At 39.8% G+C, this 1,260-nt stretch overlaps 1 protein-coding gene and 2 gene segments (V, D, J or C); 1 reads left to right on the forward strand and 2 right to left on the reverse strand.

The window, feature by feature from the left end:
- The window catches only part of LOC116670018 (Ig kappa chain V-VI region XRPC 44-like), a 39,840-nt gene that overhangs the window by 28,498 nt on the left and 10,082 nt on the right, over nt 1–1,260 (reverse strand).
- Nucleotides 1–1,260, forward strand: part of LOC116670019 (Ig kappa chain V-III region MOPC 63-like) — a 62,121-nt gene that overhangs the window by 26,429 nt on the left and 34,432 nt on the right.
- The window catches only part of slc1a8b (solute carrier family 1 member 8b), an 8,965-nt gene continuing 7,711 nt past the window's right edge, over nt 7–1,260 (reverse strand). Inside the window, exon 11 of the mRNA XM_032500226.1 lies at nt 7–895. Coding sequence (XP_032356117.1) covers nt 749–895 — 147 coding nt within the window. The 3' untranslated portion in view covers nt 7–748. The remainder of the gene's footprint in view (nt 896–1,260) is intronic.

A 1,260-nucleotide genomic window follows, 5' to 3' on the forward strand; every position in this document is an offset into this window, starting at 1 on the left:
CTCTCTCTCTCTGAAATGATTTGTGGTTGGCCAAAGTCTCCCGTCATGGGTAGATTTATTGAAGCCCGACTACAGATCCAAGAAGAGATTTGGAAGTCGAGTTTTCTCTCAGACCACTTGAATTACAATATCCTAAAAGATTATTGTGACCTTTTAGCCAAATGACGCAAAAATAAAGAGCCTCCCCCAGCTTTAATGTTGCTTTAATATCAATATCTATCCACAAAAAGGCCTTGTCTAACATAAAAGTTCACTTTAACAAAATAAATGTGCTCCTTGTCAATCAGTTTTTTTTAAATTTCAAGTCTTTCACGTTCTCAGAATTATAGTCAATACTGAGGTCATGTTAAGGCAACACAAAACCTTGATTAAACTTCATTAGGACGGGCCTACCGGGAATGTCTATGTGTCACAGCTGACTGATAAACGCTAATCTCCATCTAATGCGTGTCATTGCAACACATTATCATGTCTGCAAGTGCGGTCTAATACTTAGGTTACATGTGAAACTTGTGCAATTTCTCACAGTCAAAAAGTGAATGGAGACATACTGTACTTCAAGTAATGAAGATCTTTGTTTTCGGCTTGGCACAGGCGAAATCCATTTAAACCGCTTGGTCTCATTTAGAACACCATTTCATCCACACTGGATTAGTTCTGGCCTCAGAGGATGGTCCCTTTGATCCAAAAAGGTGAATATATGTGCTGTAGAAGGCAGTATCCCTTGCTCTCCGCCTGTAGAAGTGTCTCATACTTGGCAGAGGTTGTAGCATGCCACAGGTTTCTCCAGCACGTTGTCTCCATCCACCTCATACACATAATCGCAGCGGTGTGTGATCAGAGGAGCATCGGACATCGCCATGCTCTGATTACCAAAGGAGATCACTGTATCTCTCTGTAGGAAGAAGCCACCAACAGTACAGTTATCTAAAGGCAGTAAAAGTAGTAGAACTACATGAGTTTATAAAATGGCCGTGAAATTGAATGATGAGGTACGAAAGATAACCCCTATAATTAGCAGAATGTAAATACTGTTTTCACACAGGTTGCTTTTCTCACTGATTTAAAGAAAAACATTTTATCATATATTTTCATGCACCAATTGGATGTTTAGCTAAAAGTTAAAAGATGGTGTGTTGTCAGCACTTTTTTTGCTTTATGACATTCTCATTATCCTCAGCTGTACTTTGTGCATTAAACTAAGGGAACATGGTTATTATGGAGCCCACTGCAGTTCTGGGCAAGACCCGCCCTATGAAG

Source organism: Etheostoma spectabile, chromosome 20 (genome assembly GCF_008692095.1).
Source record: "Etheostoma spectabile isolate EspeVRDwgs_2016 chromosome 20, UIUC_Espe_1.0, whole genome shotgun sequence".
Taxonomy (NCBI): Eukaryota; Metazoa; Chordata; class Actinopteri; order Perciformes; family Percidae; genus Etheostoma; species Etheostoma spectabile.